Raw genomic sequence first — 20343 nt, forward strand, 5'->3', positions numbered from 1 at the left:
GTAAGCTCTCTCTGCAGAACTATTGATAGGGCAAGAAAATCAACAAAATTTTATAATTCTTGTGTTAAATTAAAAAAGTGAGGGCTGGGATGTATGGGATTTTTGTTGCAAAGCTAGTGTCAGTGTTCTTTTTATTTCCTAACGTTCAGCAGACTTCACTGTTCTCTTTTTTGTGTTGATAAGCCAACTGAGATCAGAGTTTCTTGTTCTGCATTTTAAATTGAAAAATGTCTTCCCCTGCAACGAATCACTCAGTGAGAATAGCCTATATATCTTCTAACCTAAATGACTAGAAGATCTTTTTATGATTCAAATGCAGGAAAATATTTATCTTCTTGCAGATTGGTAATGAAGGTTTAGCTGCTGACCTTACAGATGACCCTGATACTGAAGAAGCTTTGAAAGAATTTGACTTTTTAGTGACAGCTGAGGATGGTGAGGGAGCTGGAGAAGCTCGAAGTTCAGGAGATGGAACAGAGTGGGGTAAGACACTAATAAAAGCATTTAAATGTAAAGGAAAAGTTGTTCATGATACTTTTTAAGAGTTTTGTAATACTTACTAAAACGGTGTGGATGTGTGGATGAATGTGATAATAAAACATTGATACTTAGAAAGTGATATATTGTATGGTGAAACTTTCCTGGTTTTTATTGCATATTGCATTGTTTTTATTGCATTTTCAGTGAAGCCATAGCAAAGTGAGGCAGAGCATTTTAGGAGCTTGTACACACTTGTGACAGCTGATTTAACTGCAGCAATCCCATTGCTACCAAAAAACTTATATCTGAGACAAGAAAGTGAGAAGGAGGAAGTAAAACATAAACTTAGTTTCATCTTTCAAAATATGTTCTCAGTTTTGCTGTATGAAGACAATTTTCATAAGTGTTTTGTGTATTTGTAATTACTATTTAAATCAGTCAAAGACATGCCTACAACTGTAGTAGCAATATTTTTCTCACAGTATGTCACTGATTTTAGTACGGATGTTCATTCCTTAAATGGGCATTTAAGGATATAGTCCATCAGATTTTGGGATTGTGTTACTTTTTAAAGATCAGTGTAAATATGACAAGACTTCTCTGTTAACTCACAAATAACATTTTAAATACTGTCTCACTTAAATGCTTTCTAAAATAAAATAATACAGTCCCTAAACCAATTCATTTTAGTTATTTTAGACTCTATGAAACTTGTTACTTCAAATATCCAGGTCCATCCAGTTAGTTATTTATGTTGAGAGGAAACTTAATTTAAATGAATATGTGCTATTACTTCCTAAACAATTGTGTCTGTCATAAACTTAAATATTTCAGTTAAAATCCAAATTTTTTTTCATAGTTTTTTCTTTCTTCCTGTTTTTGTTTTCCTGTCATTAGCCTCCTTCTATCACTTCTTACCTTTGCAAACATTTACGAATTCTGGAAAAAAAGTTAATATTTACTTGCTAATTAGTTATAATGCTTTTATTTTGTATCTGGAAAACATCTGATGTTTAGACTCTAAATATACTGCCTAGTTTTGCTTTAATAATATTTACAGTACTTAATTGCAGAGTATTGTCTGTAGGTCCAACTTTCAATATCCTAAAATATTTCAGCACCAAATTTGATAGTTATATTTTTGCTCTTGATGACTTCTTCAAACCTGTGTTTGAAGTGTTTTGAAGTTTGGATTGCTTTTCTTTTCTGCTGTATTATGCCTTTTTATGAGTATAATATATTTTATATAAGTGCCTTAGTTAACATACTTTGAGTGTTAAATTAATTCCAAACATTGTGATTTAGTGTCCTGTCATGGAACATGTTTTACTTAGGAACAGCTTATGTTCAAAATAGTGAAAGATGAGCAAGTTCAAGCAGTGTTAAATAAAGAGCCAAAGTGATGTGACATGCTAAAAAAAAAATATACAGTTTTAGATTTAAAAAAAAAAATTCCTTGTGGTGATTTAGTATCAAGAAAAAATGGATTTATATTTTCAGTTTGCTTAAGCAAACAGCAATATATACATATTATTATATATTGTGCTACATATTGCAAATGTCACTTATTATGTAGTCTCTTTATTCTGCTTATGGTTTCATGTGTTCATCACTGGATTTCTCTTCCCCATGAAACACAAAAGTTCTCTTCACAGATGGACCATAAGTCACAAAATGACTGTGCCCAGAATACTGGGTGGCAGTGTATGACTGAAATTCACAGTCTCTTGGGCCATCTTCAAAAAACTTTTAACAAATAGAAAAGTTTAAAGCCAGCCTTTCTCAAATCAGGTACACAGGTCAGTGGACATCCGGGGTCCTCAGTGCTGTCCTGTATCAGTTTAGTGCAAGGAAGGTCATTCTTGGGGGCAATTGCAGAGGTCTTCTAGTTACTTCAGGCTATTTCAGAACAGAGACATGTATCTAGGCGTGCTCGAGAGAAACAGTGCTGGGTTTTCCTAAAAATCTTGTTTGAAATTCCTTTCACAACCTACCCAGATAATCCGAGTTTGTGTTTTATCTAGTTTTCTATTTGCAGCTTACATTTTTGCAGCCAACCGTGTTGGTTTTGAATATTTATGTTTGCAGGCTTGTGCTTTTTGTTTTCTGTTGACTGAATGAGCCCAGTTCCTTCAAATTCTTTGTCTTTATATTCAATGCCCTATTTGTTTTGCACTCTTCCGACATTTTGTAAACTTCCAGTGTGGAACACAGACTGAACATGTTACTTCAATTTTGTCATTACCTGCACTGTCCTGGTTTAATGCACTACACCTTTTAAAATGTACCGAAATGACATTTTTTAGAATAGCATTACATTGATGTTAGATGTGGTCATCTTCTGGTCAGTTTAATTCCTAATCCTTCTCTGCAATGCTGAAACCTAGCTGATTATTTTCATTTTACTAATGGTGCTTTGGAATTTCATTAATTACTTTTAATTAGATTTTAATGGAATTTTCTTTTAATTGAGGTTTAGCGGTTTTGATTTTTTTCCTCTTTGACTGGGCACGTTCTCTGACTTACCTTTCTGTTCTTCTTGTGTTTCCTGAGTAATCACTCTTCCTCTCTGTCAATGCTTAGGCCCAGTGATCAGAAGGATTGAGGTCTTTGTGCTTGCAGTTTGGTAGCTGTAGCTGTAGTTTGGTGTAGGATGTCATTGTTCCCTTCTCATTGCCTGAGTTCTTTGTGGACAGCTCAGCTGCCATTATGCTTCTGTTTCATGTTTCACTGCCCTTGCCATCTCTGTATTCCACCTCTTTGATCAAGGTTGTTGTTGAATGATGGCAGATACATCTGTATCCTAGGGTATCTGTCTGCTCATTTGTTGTCATGTTTTGTCATGAAACATGGACTTGGAATAACACCTATTATTTTTATTTTAAGTGCATGTTACTTTGTTTCTGCTGTGTATGACTCCTCTTGTGTACTTTCATGATTATAGTGGTTATAACTTCAAAAATCAGTACAATCATATTGTAAATGTGATTGGTAGTTGGGAACTGAGGAACTAAGTGTTGTGATTTCATGCCTAAAGAATTTGTGAGTATAAAGCTAAACTGGCACACAAACCAAGTTTGGTTGCTGCCTGGTTGTCTGCTAGCAAAAGTGCTTCTGCAAATGTTATGTTTGCCTTGCCATATAAACAGGTTTATCTTTTTAGTAATTCTAGGTTTCCAGAAATGACTGAGATGGATAGTTTAGAGAAGTGGAAACCTGACTTTTCATAAAGAATAACTAACTCTGCAATATTTGTCAAAAAGAAAAATGTCTTCTGAAACTATTGTGGAATATTGTATTTCTGCTAATTATGATTTAATTTCTGGAATGCAGTGGGATGTCCACCTGTGCAAATTACTTATCTTCATCTTTATGTGAAAAACTGTATTTGTAGACTTCTTTCTCTGGTTTCTTAGGAGCAAGGTTTCTTTCTTGTGCATGTAGAATGAATGCGAAAGGATGCATGGTGGTTTTCATGAATAAACTGGCACTGACTTACTCAGCTTGCATTTTCATGAGAGATATAGCATGAATGCTTTTATTTGCTTATTCAACACTGGCTGAATAATTTCTTAACACTGTCTTTCTAAAGATGCAGTAATTGTTTCTAAATACCAATGATTTTTTTTTGTGTATTTTGAATTATCTAACGTATACAGTTACTTATGAAGTTTAATTTGTTTGCTCCTTGGTAACAAATTAACATACAATTTTCAAATCTGTAACTGATAATATACAGTGCCTTGGAAAACTGTATGAAATGAAACTTGGTCTTTTATAAACTTAAAACGGAGACTGCACCTTTAAAATAAAAATTTATCAATAACTCTTATTAATGCTCTTATACAGCTATGACAGTAAATCACCAACAGCTTGCATTGCCAATTGCTGATTTTTTTTCTTTTAATAATATGCTGCATGTAGACAAAGATGACCTGTCCCCAACTGCTGAGGTTTGGGATGTAGACCAGGGACTAATAAGTAAACTGAAGGAACAGTACAAGAAGGAACGAAAGGGGAAGAAAGGGGTAAAGAGTAAGTGCAGATTCTGAATCTTGTAATGCAACACTTTTTTTTGCCTATTTATATAGAAGATATCTTTTCTCATGAGTTCTGTTTGTTGTTTGGTTTTTTTTTTTCCATTAAGCATCATTTTCTGTAATGGGGGCAACCAACTTTAACTTTCTACCTGCTGAATGTGAATATATCAAAACCTTTGACACCCATTTCGTTAATGAGAAATGTTGAAAAGACAAAAATTCAAGGTTAAACAGGTGAAGAAAAGTTTAAACAGGCTAAAAAAGTTAAACAGGTGAAGAAGACTAAATGCATAGAAATGTTAGTGTCAAAATAATGAACAACTTGAATTTTGAGGACATTTCTACTCTAAGAAGTTTTCTGACATATTTAAAATTCGTCTGCTTCTTAAAGTATAATAGTGTGATATTGTTGTGGGACTGGTGATTGTTGGGCTTTTTTTGGGGGTGGTGGTGTGGGTTTTTTAATTTACTTTTTGGCTTTGTTTTTTTTTTTTTAATATGAACTTGAATCAGTTGCTATTTATGGGCTTATAATTATTTTTACAGCCCCAGGCATAGAGAATTAGGAAATGCCTGTAATGTAAATGTGAACTTTTTGGTGGCTTTATTTAGGAGATAATCTTTATTTTATTATACCCTTCACTTTTCTGTGCATTTACCAACATTTTACTTGATACCTCTCTACTCCCTGAGTTTTCTGACCAGTTGACCTATTCTAACTATGTAGTTTAAACCAAACTTCAGGCTTGAACTACCTGATGAAAATGCTTTTGGAAATTATGTTATCAACTGTAACTATAAAGTTCTTAGTGCATGAAGTGGTATTAAATCTGTCATCATAGAATGGTTTGGTTTGGGAGGAACGTTAAAGTTCCATCTCCCCTGCCATGGGTGGGGATAACCACAAGACCAGGTTGCTCAGAGCCCAATCCAACCTGTCCTTGAACACTTCAGGGATGGAGCACCCACAACATCTCTGGACTCCTGTTCCAGTGCCTCACTACTCTTAGAGTATAGAATTCCTTCATAATATCGAATGTAAACCTACCTTTTTAGTTTAAATCCATTCTATACATCTGGAGTCACTCCAGCAGCTCCCTGTCCTTCCTGTGCTGGCACCCCAGAGCTGATGCAGCCCTGCAGGCGAGGTTTCACAGAGCAGAGCAGAGGGGCAGAATCCCCTCCCTCCCCTGCTGCCCACGCTGCTCTGGATGCAGCCCAGGACACGTGTGGCTCTCTGGGCTGGGAGTGCCCATGGCTGGCTCATGTCCAGCCTCAGCCAGCAGCACCCCGAAGGTCCTCTGGGCAGGGCTGCTCTGGATCTATTCATCCCCAGCCTGTGCTGGTACTGGGGCTTGCTCCAATCCAGGTGCAGCACCAACAGTGGGTCTTGTTAAAACTCATGAGGTTCCCATGGACCCTGTCCCGGAGCTTGTCCAGGTCCTTTTGGATGGAATCCCATGTTGCTTTAGAGAAGCTCCCATGGTTACTGTGCTTTTGTTTTGGAAGTATTTTTTACCAGTTTTTGGAGATAACTAGTAAAAATCTTTTTCCGCAGTTTGAAAAATAGTATGGATATACACTAACTAAATTACATGATAATTAAAATACAACACTTACTGACAGCTTCTGTAATTATTAAGATTTGAATTTACTTTGTAACACCGGACAGTTACTGGTCAGTTAGTGCATGTTGGTTGTTTTTTCAGCATTTTTGCATGACTTGTACACCAACATTAACATAAAAGCTTTGACAAAGCAAAGATTTTTAGTCTTTGCTTTAATGAGAGCCTACAGTAGTCATCTGCATGCAGATGTGTATCAGCATTTAACATGTAAATCAGCAGTTGACATCAAATTTGCATGAAATATTTGGTAGGATTAGAAATTTATTTTTAATACCAAAATGAACTTCTTTTATTTGAAATTTTCATACTAAATTCTTTACATTGTAGACATTTTGAACCACAGTAGCTGTGGAGTAACAGAAAGTTTTCTTTATCTAAAGGAGTTTTGAAATCTTTCGTCCACAGAAGACAGTATTCAGGAGACAGCTGTGTGTGACAGTGCTGAGAAGTGACATAAGTAATTGTTTAGCGTTTTACATTTGAATTCTTCTTTGCTAAACCCTGAACACATATAGTCTTAAAAGGTGGTTTGTATGATTCTTGGCTTGTCACATTCATGATTGTTTCTGATGGAAAATTAGCCTCTACATCACTGAGCTAATTGGATGAGAGAACTCCATACACAGAATAAAAGTATACATTCAGGGTTGGGCAGATTTATTTAAATATGATTTTATAGGCTTTTTCTCAGCTTTTTAACATTCTGAAACTGAAAATAATGTTGAAGGGCTTTTTTTATTCCTGCTGCTCATATCTGATTATTTGGGGACTTCATCCTGAATATATATCTCTTCCTTTGCTCTTCATTGTTTTGGCTTGTATCAGAATTTGAGTACCATCAGAGCTTATATGCATGGTAATGCATATCATCATAAATGTCAGAAATGTGTATTAAATGTCATCTTTTGCAATACTTTGAAGACAGCATAATAAAACAGACATTCTGATGGATTCATTTGTTTAATATACATCTGTAACTGCCAGAATCTGTTTCATAACTGGGCAGACACAGCCCTGGCCTGAGGTATGGAACTTTTCATTCCACATGTACATAAATAAGTGAACAAAAGTAGATCTCATTCTATATTTTGGTACTTCTCTAGTCTGTATCCTCATCCTTTTGGGTGGCACATCTTAATTAAGATCATCTTCTGTCAGCATGTATGCTTTCATTGAGTAATCTTGTTTGCTGCAGAGAAAGAGTCTGTCCAGGTAGTCACCATGTTATGTGGAACTACTACCTCTTTATGAAAGGATATTTAAAAATACCCCACCAAAACAATAACAAAAATCCATCACCTCACAAATTTAATTTCCTTTACAATATAATTTGTAAAACAATGTAAAATCTGTTTATTGAAGAGTTCTTGTGTTAAAAAACCCCAGAGAAGCAGAGAAACAAACCACACCTATCCAGGACTTACCGTGATACATAGATAAGGAATTAGGTTTGATTTCTACAAAAGCAGGCTTCTCTTTTCAGTAATATGCTGAATTTAAGGCTTCTTTCTTGCACAAATTTGATAAGATCAATTTTGGCAGGTAAGCAGGGGATGACTGTTTTTCAGATATAGCCTGTCACCTTTGCAGGGTATGATAGGGGAGCTGTTATATATTTCATTCTATCAGGTCAGCATAATGTATTCTCATTTGAAATGAGAATTGAAAGTTTTCACATCTTGTATATAGATATGTATATATCACTGTTGAATTCAAGATACTTTTACTCTTTTTCTTTAGCTTTTTGCGGTTTTTTTAACTTTCTTGTTCTTTTCCTGCTCTTTTTAATTGTTCTGTACTTACAAAACAGTATCCATGCTGTTCCCTTTCCTACCCTTGATTTCTGGAAATAGTATAATAATTGATAGGACTGAAAAGAGATCTGAATTTCACCACCTTCATTACCATCACCTCTTCTTGATATACAAGAATCTCTGACTAATACATCTTCGACCTAATCAAATTCTGCTTAAGGCTTCTCAGACTAAAACTTTTCATCATTTAATATTCAGTTATCTTTTCCACCTTTGATCTCTGAAGAACAATACACTGAGATGGTACTATAACTTTTGCTTCTGTTCATACCAGGTCAATTTTTTTTTTGTCCCTGGCTTTTTTTGTGGGTAAGAGTCATCCTGTTTTGTGCCTTGAACATAGTTGCTTATGCAGAGATGGCACATTCTTTTCTTCAAAAATCTTCTTGTAACATTTACTACACTTGAACAGTAACACGAAGGTACACTTGCACTTACTTGAAAGCAGAAACTTGTACAGTCTTCTGTAGTGGTGGCACAGTCTTGAATATTGACACATATTTCAGCATGAAATGCACAGAAGTTGTTTGGAACAGCAGCTGCTCCTTTGTCAACTTCTCTCTGTTTTGTGTGATGATTGAGGTTATGCCTGAAGGACAGGAAGTGCCCAAATGTACTGAAAAACACTAAAAGGCAAGGATATTAGTCCCCCAGTTAGTGACAAACTAAATGAATGGCTGCTTAAAGATAGCAGAGCAGAGGGACTATTTTTAGTTTCTTCTGAGTATGCTTTGGGACCAACTTCCCATGCCCATATGTTTGGCATGAAAGCACCTTGAGAAGATTCTTTCAGTTCAGATAGAGTAAGCATTTATGAGCCATTTCAGGCATTTTGCATCAATGTATTGAATGATTCATGCATATCAACGTGGAGAGCACAAATGGTGTTTTCTTCTGGAAAGCAAAGGGCTCATTAAAGTAAACAGTTTAGGGTCCAGTCATGACTTTTTTCCTGTCATTTTATTGATTGCTCTATATATCAAGAATATATCTGCTCCTGGTCACCATAGGTGCCTGGCTGATTGCTGACTGTAAGGAAGATGAAGACAAGCTTTGTAGTCTGTGTGGTGTAGAGATCTGTCCATTCTAAGAGTGACTTTTCTTATGTGAGATCTCACCCGCTGGCTACAGTATTAAGTACTATACTTCAGAAATGAAATCCTTTCAGTACAGTGCCTATTAGAAAAAAAGCGTGTTGGTTCAAAAAAGATTTCTCATTATTATTTTACATTTACTTCATCAGCTGGGATCACAGGTTTCTAGACATTCTTCTGCAGGAGAGTGAAACAACTGCTCAAGTCATCTGTTTTATGAGGAAAGCTTTTGTAAGCCAGTTTTATTCTCAGATTGCTTCTCGGTAGCAGTCTTTGTATATTTAAATAGAATACTAAGTGTTCCGTGAAGGTAAGAAAAAATACCAAAAGCAGAAAAAGCGTAAATATAGGGAGTTTTATTACTTGGCAAAATGAGAATGTTTTGCAAATATTAATGAGAATAGCTATATAGCATCCTTTTAGGGGTATGTGAAGTATACTTCCGGTAATTCTTCTTCAAAAAATTCTTTTTGTTGTCATCCCTCTCTGCAGGCAGTTCTCCATTATCTTTAGAGAATTCTGTTCTTCATGAACACTTATTTTTGAACACATTGATTTAAACCAGTAAGATCTGAAATGATCAGATACTTCGTGAAAGAGTATATTTTGATGTTTAACTGTTTGAATAATGGTTGTGAGTTTTTGATAAGTAATCTGTAATCATAGTATTTGCATTTTACTTTTTTGGCAGTAAAGGCTTTGGTTTACTTTCAAATTCCTCTTTAATAAATGTGAGACGTACCACTTCAATATAAGAACTTGTTCACTAATGCTTCCTTTACCGAATGGTCTACAATATCTCTGCTTGCAGTCCCAGGAGGGGCTGTTTTATTGGTTGCAATTTGGTTATGTCTTTCATGATTATGTATTGTTTTCTTTAAAGAGGTTCTCTCACTAAAATACACTTTATAATTGAAGTTTGACTTTTTGACGTGGAATTACTATATCCAGAAGTGGATTTAGTAATTTAAAGATATTTTAAATTATACTTTTTTTGTTTGCTAATGGCTACATATTAATTCAGTGGACATATAATTCAGAATGCTTTGTTTCTAGAAGTTTACTTTTATAATAATTTTAATATAATGTACATCTGTAGTTTCAAACAGTGCTGGAAGCATTCTTGCTGCTGTGTTTAACAAACACTTCATACAATTTAAATACCATTCAAAGCAGGGAAAGTTAATTGTTCGTTGCACCCCCATTATGAGTTGTCTGTACTTTTGCTCTCATTTTTAAGCTTATTTTTAATTAGCTTAAACTCTGTTTTTTAATGTTAAATTGTTTAGTATAGTTAAAGTTGTGTAATATTATTACAAAATGTTTAATTCATGCGTTTTTTGTTTAACAGTGAATGTTCTTTTAGTATTTGACTTGACTTTCCAGTAGGGCTGTAAGATGATTTTTTTTCTCTTTCCTACAGGAAATTGTAGAATAGATCTACAGAACACAAATTAGTTATTCTTTGATTTAGTGAATTTAAATTGTTTGCATGTAGTTTTCAGATTTGGTGTATTAACTCCTACTTTTGATTTCCAAAATACTGCTAAACAAAAGCAAAACACTGTTTATTTTAAGGAGGTCCCATCAGTAATTTTTCTTATTTAATGGATTTTTAGACTTCAGTCAAGTCAAGCGGTAGCAATCAAATGAATTTTTGCTGCTGACATTAATTTACAGGAGTCAACAGGACAAAACTTCACGACATGATAGCTGATCTGGGCGATGATGAGATACCCCACATCCCTTCAGGAATCATTAATCAATCTAGGTCACCCTCTTCTAGAATGACTGATCATGAAGGTGCAAGAGCAGAGGAAGGTACAAAAAATTCAGCTACTTACTATATTTCAGGAGATTTCTTTTAGAAAGCACACACTGTCATTTATTATCCCCTCTGTAAAGCTGAATGCAGTTTTTTTAAATAACTTCATGTACAGCAGTGTGTTCTGACACTATTCACTATTAAATCCCTGTTTGGAGACGCCCCCCCCCCCCCTTAGCAAAACCTTTCACAAATAGGTTATTTATTGAGGGGAAAAAAGGTGAGTATAAATATTTGATGCACAGTTTGGATTTTAAAATGAAAAGTGCTGATTTAAGTTATGGGACTGATTAGTCTCTTTTCCTCAAATTCAATGTTTTCTTTTGTAAAATTCCCTTGGTCTACATACACAGGTTTACAAAGACACTATTTATTTCTTTACAGATTATTTATTTAAGTTTCAGGGTTATCATTGGCAGTGAAAATTAGTGGCAAGCTATTATATATAAAGTAAAAAATCTTGTATTTGGCTTTTAAGTTTTTTGTTTTAAAGGGATGATTTTCCTGTATTGGCTTTGAAATTAGAATATCATTATGTAAATTGTACTCTGCTTAGAACATACTCATTCAAAATACTCAGGTGTATTCAGATTTGGCTCTTTTAGGATGATCTTTGACCCATAAGCCCTGGCATGTATCAGCTACAGCAGAAATAGAATTTGCATTACTAGTGATTCCAAGAATCTGTTGGTTCTCCTGTTCTTTTTCACCCTTGGCCTTATAAATGCCTGTTAACAGGCAAGCAGAAAACAACCCCAAACCACATTTCAAGAAGGTTTTTTTGTTGCTCTCCCAAACTGTCATTTTACAGCAGTCATCTTATTTACTGCCTTCCTTTTCATCTTTGTTTTCATTTCCATCTTCAAGATGAAGCAGTATCAAATTTACCTGTGGAGTGCAATTGAAAAATCTACAGATGAAAATCCACTTGCTAAAACTTGTAGACATATATTTAGGTTGTTTTAGGTTCAGTGTTTACATCCTTTTAGTTGCCTTTCAGCCATGTTTAGGTATTTAGGCCATACGTGTTGTGCAAAGGAGCACAGACACAGACCTTGTTACGGACAGGGTGGTTGTCTCAGGGAGAGGCCTTACATCTAAAATAATACTGGACAAAACCATATTTTTGAAGAAATAGATGCTAGATTTGAATTTGATAGGGACTGCCTTTTATTGCCTGGTTCTTGTAGCACAAACACTGTGTTAGCCTTCAAGTAAAGATTGTTCACACTCTTCAAATAAACTGCTTTCATGTTTAGATTTCCATGCTGTTTAACATGTCTGTGTGTTTTAACTTGTCAGTGTAGTTTGCTCTTTATTTATTAAGAGTAATAATATTAATATCTCTGTCATCTTATGTGCTCATTTTGGTTTCTGTATAGTTTTTAAACTTGAATATTAGAATGTAAGTTCTGCTATTTCTATCCTGAATGCTGTGTGGCTTTTTGAATTTTCATCTGTATCGTATGGTGCAAATGTGCAAATTAAATTAGTGTTGTATAATAAGTGTTGTATTTTAATTTCTTCTAGATGTGTTACAAGGCCAAATACTTCATTATCATAAAATACAGATTTTTGCACCGTGCAGTACAGATTTTACTCAATTATTTATTCAGCTGTGTTCTAAAAGCTGAGATTTTGCAGGCAACTTCAGGCTTTCTTCCTGGGATACACTAGCCTATGCTGAGAAATTTTATCAAACCATAGTTTTCTTGTGACTGTATGGAAGTTTTATGCCACACTTCGAAGTATTACAGTTCTGATGTAGTGGTTGATAATTTTTTATTGAAGGGGGTTCAGGGTGGAACTGGCTCCAACTGGCTTGGAATATCTTTCATGCCTCTAAAGGTGTGAAAGGTTGGGTTTGGCTTTTTTGTTAGTGTTTATTTTTTTGTTTGTTAGTTTGTTTTTCACCCTGAACTGCCTGGTTAAATACGATGTTATGCCATAATCACACTTGATAATTTTGGCCATGAGAAATTGGACTTTCCATTTCAGCATATTCTGTTATTTCAGAAATGGTATCAGCATGATTTTCCATCCAGTGTAGAGAGAATTAGTTTCTTCACTGGTTGTTTTCCGGTTTTAATATCTACAGATTGCAGTGGTGTCAATCTACAGATTGACAGAAAAAAAGCAGTAACAGCTAATTGCTTGGGTATGAACAGCTGCTTTTGATGTACGACATATTAACTTTGTGGGGAGCACGGGTAAGATGTGCTTGTTGTACACTAGACAACAACAGCCTATATGGGCATATGTATCTGATCAGAGATTAAAGGAGTTTCGGTTTGTACAAGTATTACTGCTTGATTTTGATTTAATTACGTATGGTGTCAAGAACTGGAAGGTAAGAAGTGCTGGTTAAGATTGGCTAAGCAAATATTTAATTATACAATTTTATATTTCAATATTTATTTCACCTAATTTGACCTACAAAGGAACTTACACTGTCACATTTTAACTTTATATTTCTTGATTGCAAACTCAGCATTTATTATGCTCAATTATTATGCTATAAGAATGTTGTACTATGTGTTAGAAAAATATTTGTATTTATTTTTCTAAATGAAAAGCATTAAAAGTCATTTGTTTAACTATCATTTGCGTATATCTATTGATGCATTGTTTTGATATCTGAAGATATGGGTCTTTATTTTTAGTAGCTGTGACATCATCCATTTTTCATTGTGTTACTGTTCTGCTGTTTCTTTTTTTGCAAAAGTAGTTTGCAGCCATTTTTTAAACTTCTCAAATACACCTCACTTAAAAATATAAAATTCACAAATAAATTATAGAACACAATGTACATACATACAGGCAGCTTTAGTGTTGAGAAGTAGTCTTCTGAATTTTGAGTAGCATTAATTTTGAAGCTTTAAAGAAAGAAATAGTCACTCATGCAAACAAAACTTGATGAATTTGTAGTATAGGTTCTTGATGTGGTGGTCCTTAGTTCTTGTAATAAAGCATAGGAAAGTTTATCTGTTAAGGTCAGGTGACATTAGTTTCACAAATAATTAGTATGACAGGTTACGGGGCTTACCTAAACCTTGTGGGCCTGTCCTAAAGATCAAATAGGAGTAACAGGAAAATAAATTAGGTGTTTTGTAGGAATATATATTTTTTGAAATATAAGTGGTTTGTGGTAGATCGTCAGATGTAGAGTTTTAGTAAATTACTGATGGAAATAAAAAGCTTATTCATATAAGGACATGGTAAACCATTTTGGGCTGTTAATGTCATGTAGCATTCTTAAGAGTCAAACTTGTATGGATTGTGAATTTTTTTTACAAGAGGTGAATGTGCATATTTAGAATATTGTTTCCTCCTTTTGTGCAATTGTAGGAACAGCAGTCTGTATTCTTAGATAGATGATGTTCTTAGATTCTCAGAAATAGTTGTATTGACTGTGTTGTTTAGGTTACATTTCTTAATAGTACAATAGTTCTGAAGCATTAAAACCTGTTCTATTCTTGAGAAGTGATGTATTTTGATCTGGCTGTCTGGCTCCTCTTTGCCTAGCCCTAGCAGTGGTGCCAGACATCTGTAACTACACCTGCTTTCAGTCACTGTAATTCCATGGGTGTGGATTTGAACTGGGTTACCATTCAGATAGTGGCCATACAGAGTAATGGAGATGTGTGTTCTAAACAGGAATGTGTTAATTATTATTCCTCTTGTTTGGACCTGCTTCTAGAACAATATTCCAGGAAAATGGAAACTGTGTTCTCTGAGATTGAAGGCTTTTCTAGGAGGATAAGAAATAAGGAGTGGCATTAAAGTGAGGCCATAACTCTGCCAGATCAGTGACATTCAAAAGTCAAGCAAGTTTAATTTTTCAAGATGTCAAATATAATTTAACATATTTTGCAGATGCTTATACTTAGCTGAAGTTCACACAGACCTTAATTTCGTATACTCTACTTAACAAGTGTTGCTATTTCTAAGTGGAAAAGAAAACTGAAAAGTAAAAGTAGCTTCTAAAATGTGCTGAAGCATTACAGTGCTTAAGCCTTCATTCCTATTCCTTATTGCAAAATTGGTATTTGTGGGTTAATGGAGATTTGCAGAATCATTGAAGGGGTAAAAAATATGGGTGAATATTTTAAACTTTATTATTCAGATGTGAATTCATAGTGAATGGCTATATATAACTTCTATTCATTCTAAATGATAATTAACAGAAATGTTAAATTTTAATTTGAAGAAGGCACATCTAGACAACATGAGTGTCAGTTGAGTGTACTTTAAAATTAGAATCCAAAATCATGCTGAGAAACTAAGAGAGGAAATGAATAAATAATAGATGTTTCCATTTTTTCACTTCTCTGAAAAAACTCAAAGCGGAAGAGATGTTTTGCAGGAGTCTTTTGCTTGAGTGATTAAAAAATATTCAGTGTACAAGTAGGAATATTTGACTAGTATAAAACACAAAGACATATTTGCAAGTGGATAGAAGGCAGGAAGCATGGTGTATTGAATGAAAAACTCAGCTGAGAATTTGGAAACTTTGGATGTACATTTGGTATTGCAGTGTAAAGTAATGTGAGTCAAATTTGTTGTCAGTATCAAGACCTCTGTAAAGTAAGTTGAAATCAAATGATGAAGCATGGTACAAGAGTTGTGTATATAATGTGTGTGTGTTTGCACATGTGTGTGTGTCCTCATGCTCTTGGTTTTTTTTTTTTTTAGTCGGGGCTGTATGTAGTATATACAAGTTCAGTTTTAAACTCTGCTTTGCTGTTAAGTGATGAATAATGCAGCTTTTCATCAGTTTGAATTACTCTATTGAGACTTAAAGAAACTGTTTTGTTCTTTATAGCTGAGCCAATAACGTTTCCACCTGGAGGAGGCAAGTCATTTATTATGGGTTCTGATGATGTGTTGTTAAGTGTACTGGGCCTTGGAGACCTTGCAGACTTGACAGTAACAAATGATGCAGACTATAGTTATGATGTAAGTGCAATTTTATTTTAAAATTCTTTATACAATTTAACCAATGGTAGTTGGGTCCCCTCTCTTCAATCCTGAACATTACTGATGCACTTCTTTAGTAAAAGGTGTTACTTGGAATGGAAGAGCATCTTGTGAATGTGCTAAGTAATTTGGGTTACCAGAATTAAGTGAGATGACTTGGAGTTTTTCTACATTAATAATTGAATTCAGATTTTGTCACTGGGAGGGGGAATGTGTTATGACATAAAATACATATTAATGTCTTAACATGACCAAAATGACAGTTATACATTGAAATGGAGTGGTGAGTAGGCATGGCACGAAACACAAATACTGATATTAACTCATTTATTTGCTGTCCTTTTGATGAGTAAGTAGTGTTAACAGCATAGACTGTATATATAGTAGTATATTTCAGATGTAAGCTTTATGGGGATATTTTTATTATAATCCAGAGTGTTCTGACATTCCTTTGACCATATTCATTAAGCTTCTACCAATAGTGTTAAACAAATTTTTCATTGGTTAGTAACATTGGATGGCTGGTTAGTGAAGTGTTCAGGTAAGTTTTGCATGAAGTATTTAAAAAGTCTTGTATTGGCTTGACTGCAGATTGCAGCTTTGTAGTATATTGCTGTCTTTTGTGAACTACAAATTCTTTATAAAACAGTGTGTAGCCATTTTGCTTATTCCAAGACGGAGGTATTTAGTGGCAAGCCAGGACTAAGCTCAGAAAACATTGCAATTAATATGCCAATTAACAGAACTGTTACGTGAGTCTGTGCTACTTGGGACAAATGTGACAAACAGTGGTTTGAAGAGTGATGCAGGAAAGAGGTTACCTTTGCTCTTTGGAAACTTAAAGTGGAGAATAGCTGATAAATACTCAAATATGAAGTGCTGCCTGAGCTAATAAATTTGCAGTAGAAGCACACATTTGTTGAAGGTTAGAAGGTGTTAATCATCCTGTAGATGAAGTTGGTCTTAGTTTTTCAATGTTGTTGAATTTCCAAAACTTTTTCCCTCAAACCCTTAAACCCCTGAGGCTTAACGCCTTAAACCCCCTGAGGCTCTTTATTTTCAGCTTGGTTTGGGAGGTGAGTGGGAAGAGGCTATTTCATGCTCTAATATCTGGTGTATACAGGAGACAAAATACAGAAGTAGAGTTTTTCTTACTAGGCCATTCACTGAAAATGAGTTGTGATTGGCCATGATTGTAACTTGCTTTGCTTGCTTCTTGTCCAGTCCTCTCTTCCCAGTACTCATAGGATATTTTCTTCCTTTTAAAGCATAGCTGAAAAATGCACAGTGGCTTCTGACTTTGTGTGCTAGAAAAAACAAAGTGTAAAATAACACAGATGACAACAATTTTTTTTATATTGAAGACGACACTGTCCTGTCATGACTTTGAAGAGACTAAAATTCAGATGCTATTAGTTTTTCATCACAATGTTTCTTTAGGGTAAAAATTTCATGATAGTTTTTAATTGCTGAAGTTGTTCCCTCATAGCTGTGGATTTGCTGCACAGTAAGACCATGTTTTACCTTGTACCTGTAATGGAGTACTTGTAGGGCATTGTAGTCTAATGCCCTTGTAAGATTAGGTGAAGTCACCTCATTTTCCAGTATGTCTCCAGATAAGGAGGTGTGACACTAAGTTAATGTGTAAGTAAAACAAGAACAACGAAAAAACCTCAAACCAGAACACTTAATGCATTTGCTTCCAATAGGTCCATGCTCTTCAGATGGCTTTTGTGAGCCATTAGAGTGCATTAATAAATAAAACCACAACAGGCTTCCATTAGCTTTCATGTGTCACTCCTTGATGAGTGTTGTATTTTGAAAAGGAGAGGATATGACTACAGGATGGCGGTTAAGTATAAATCTTAAGAATTTCAACTATAACTCAGAAGATTTCTGTATGCTTGATTAAATTCACAGGTTGTCTCCTACTAGTCATTTAGTAAACAGTAGTCATCTCAAGTAATGTCTTTTTTATTATCTAGTTACTTAAATTGACCTCAGTGCATGTAGTTGTTTGTATGCTGAGGGAATAATGTTGCCAAATCAAATGCCCCCATTTGTAAATTTTTTGATTCCATAGCACCAGAGAATGGTGTTTTTCTGCAGTATGACTGACTAAAAATTGGAAAGCTTTCCTTTATGTAAACCTGGAAATCTCCAATAAGTTACAACATTATCAAGAAAAAAGTAACATTAAAACATAAAAAGACACTGACTGCAATTAATTATTGTTCTCTAAAATTTTTGTTTGCCGTTGGGGAGTACATTTTTGACATAGGGAAATGAATGTCTCCTTACAATGTGTTAGGATTCCCTTGACTGCAGAGGCAAGGAAGATCTTCATTACCTAATGCCTTTTTTTTTGGTGGGAGGGGGTTGTTTGTTTGTGTTGGTTTAGCTCAGGTGTAGTCCAGTTTGCCTGTGATTTACAAGGTAGAATGAATGGGTTGTTTGGTCCTTCTTGGCCTTTAGTAAAGCCCGCTGAAGTCCATGGAAAAAGGGTCTCTGTTCTCATGACTTTGATTATCTTGACAGTGTGTGTGTGTATAAATACACATTTATCCTTTGTAATCATCAAATCCCTTTTCCAAGTCCTTGACTGTGTTTTTCTGAGGTGGGGGTTGTGTTTTTTGGTTATTTGTTTTTTGGAAATACATTACTGGTTAACTTTTTTTCTTAGAGATTGCAAAGACCTCTTTGAAGATGTGTCAGTTGTTCTCTTAGAACAACTGAGAAAAGAATTTTTAAAAATTGGTTTATGTATAACTAGATTTCTAATAAAGTGTATGTGGTGTCTTCTAAAAGAACCATGATGTTCCAGTCCATTTAAAAAAAATTAAAACTTCAAAGCTATGCTTAGAATAGGAGACGTACCTTACTTGTGTAAATTCTATACCTTGCATTTTAGCAGATTTCTCTGTACTGCCAAAAACAAAATTACCCTTGCAACAATCCTTTTAAGAAAAAAGACAAAAAAAAAAGAACGCTTTTCATGTTTTGAAAAATAAGGATCACCATATCCAGCTCTGATTTTTTCAAATTACTTTTCATCACAACTGTGGTAGATATTGTTGTGTGGATGCATATTGCACCCAAAAAATTGCAAGTCTTCTGCATAATCTGGGATGTATCATGTTCTAAAATTAAGCATTGCTATTTCAAGTTTTTTACTTTAATTGCTCTAAGCCCCAGATCACCACAAATACATGAGGGAACATAAGATAGCTAGATGGGTGAACACGTTACATAATGAGGATTTAAAATATCAAGGGACCCTATTTGCTAGGAAAATACCTTTTTTTTTCCTTTTCTCCCTTTCTCTTGTCCACTTGGGGAGGGAAGTAAATCAACTATTTGGTCCAAATTATGTTTAATGCAGAACTCCAGAATTCCACTCTGTTCAGTTTCCTAAAACAAAAGATTATTCTTTTTATGAAGCTTGTACATAATATGCAGTGCTAAATAACATCAATCTCAGTAAAAATATTGCAGTATTCAATGTACTCTGAAGTAGGAAGATTGCAAGCAAAATGTTTTGTCATTATATAGATTACTTTGTTGGTATTTAAAAAAACCCTAAAAATTCAGGTTACATGTCTGGTATAACAAGTTTCTGTGACTTGATTGGAATTAGGTAAAGTTTGCACTTAGGACAGAAATTTAAGTAATATAATGGAAAAGCAAATGTCTGCATATCTGTAACTCAGAACAGTAAATTTTATTGTCTGAACCTCTTTGTTTTGTTGGTTGGATTTAAATTTGGTTTGAGTAGTGATAATTAAATCCAGATTATAGACATGGTCCAAAAATAGTTATTACAATACATGTTACACTGTTATCTGAATATTTTCAGTCCTGACAGGTAAAAGGTAGTAAGATTTGATTAGCTATGGGAGATTCAAATTTCATATTAGTGTTGCTGAAATTATTTTGAGATGTCAAGCTATTCTGGCCTGCAGTTGAGAAACATATTTTAGCAGTTACATGCTGAAATAGATAGTGTGTAAGATGAAGGATACAATTACCTTCCATTTGTGTAAGACAAAGGATACAATTAGTTTCCATTCGTTCTTAGTCTGCTTATTTTGTTCATCTAATTCAGGTCCATTTTCTAAACTACCTTTAGGGGAAAAGAGAAGTACCTGGATCTTTATGATGGAGGCTTAGGATGGGATGTAGTCTTTTAAGAGTCTGATTCACAAATATTAATTGTATTCAAAGCTATAAATTAGTCTCTTGGAATCACTAGAAGGGCTTGAATTTTTCTGATAACTCTTCTGGGTTACCTATAATTAATATTAAGCAGCTGTAATTATTGTATTTTAGCCTAACAGTCTGCAAGTAAAGAGTATGAATTGGTTGTTCACAGTATATAAATGTAGAGTTTGCATATATTGCTTCACAAAGCAGCTAAGTTATTGTCTCACAGATACATTTGAAACTCATTAAAGTCTTAAAGAATATTTGTGTAATGTTATG

General features: G+C 34.4%; 1 protein-coding gene across 6 annotated transcripts in view; it reads left to right on the forward strand.

Annotated features, from left to right (window-relative positions):
• Positions 1–20343, forward strand: part of STRN3 (striatin 3) — a 58753-nt gene that overhangs the window by 28255 nt on the left and 10155 nt on the right. For 3 of the 6 annotated variants that reach the window (XM_064424037.1, XM_064424036.1, XM_064424038.1), the window contains exons 7-10: positions 342–483; positions 4405–4515; positions 10737–10877; positions 15707–15840. In XM_064424037.1, coding sequence (XP_064280107.1) covers positions 342–483; positions 4405–4515; positions 10737–10877; positions 15707–15840 — 528 coding nt within the window. The remainder of the gene's footprint in view (positions 1–341; positions 484–4404; positions 4516–10736; positions 10878–15706; positions 15841–20343) is intronic. The other 3 variants (XM_064424041.1, XM_064424039.1, XM_064424042.1) reach the window with 3 other exon arrangements.

The sequence above is a fragment of the Passer domesticus genome, chromosome 6 (assembly GCF_036417665.1).
Source record: "Passer domesticus isolate bPasDom1 chromosome 6, bPasDom1.hap1, whole genome shotgun sequence".
Lineage (NCBI taxonomy): Eukaryota > Metazoa > Chordata > Aves > Passeriformes > Passeridae > Passer > Passer domesticus.